This window comes from Buceros rhinoceros, unplaced genomic scaffold, assembly GCF_000710305.1.
Source record: "Buceros rhinoceros silvestris isolate BGI_N320 unplaced genomic scaffold, ASM71030v1 scaffold21037, whole genome shotgun sequence".
In the NCBI taxonomy this organism is placed as follows: Eukaryota; Metazoa; Chordata; class Aves; order Bucerotiformes; family Bucerotidae; genus Buceros; species Buceros rhinoceros.
In genome coordinates, this window is record NW_010420691.1 from 3,398 (window position 1) to 3,719 (window position 322).

Sequence of the window (322 nt, forward strand, 5' to 3'; positions counted from 1 at the left end):
GGAGGGGGTCTCCGGACAGCGACCGGGTGAGGAATGGCTCTGCTCCACGCAGGTGTCTGAGGTGGAGAGGTCCCTGGGGATGATCATCGGGATGGAGTACTGCAGCTTCTCCCGGCTCTTGTACCACAGGCACGAGCACATGGATTGGAAGTGGAGAACCTCGGCGTAGACGTTCCGAAAGCCGCCCCCGCCACCACCCGTGGCTGCCGGCACGGCCGGGGAGAAACGCAGCACCACCAGGTTGAGGAAAGCCCCGATGACCGTCAGCCCCGTCAGGATGTAGACGAAGCTGAAGGCCACATCCTGTGGCTTGTTCTTGGGG

The 322-nt window shown here is 63.4% G+C and overlaps 1 protein-coding gene across 1 annotated transcript in view; it reads right to left on the bottom strand.

Moving 5' to 3' along the window:
• Window positions 1-3: 3 nt before the first annotated feature.
• The window catches only part of KCNK3 (potassium channel, subfamily K, member 3), a gene marked incomplete at both ends in the record, with an annotated part of 829 nt that continues 510 nt past the window's right edge, over window positions 4-322 (bottom strand). Inside the window, 1 exon segment of the mRNA XM_010139399.1 lies at window positions 4-303. Within this exon segment, the coding sequence (XP_010137701.1) occupies window positions 4-303 (300 nt within the window).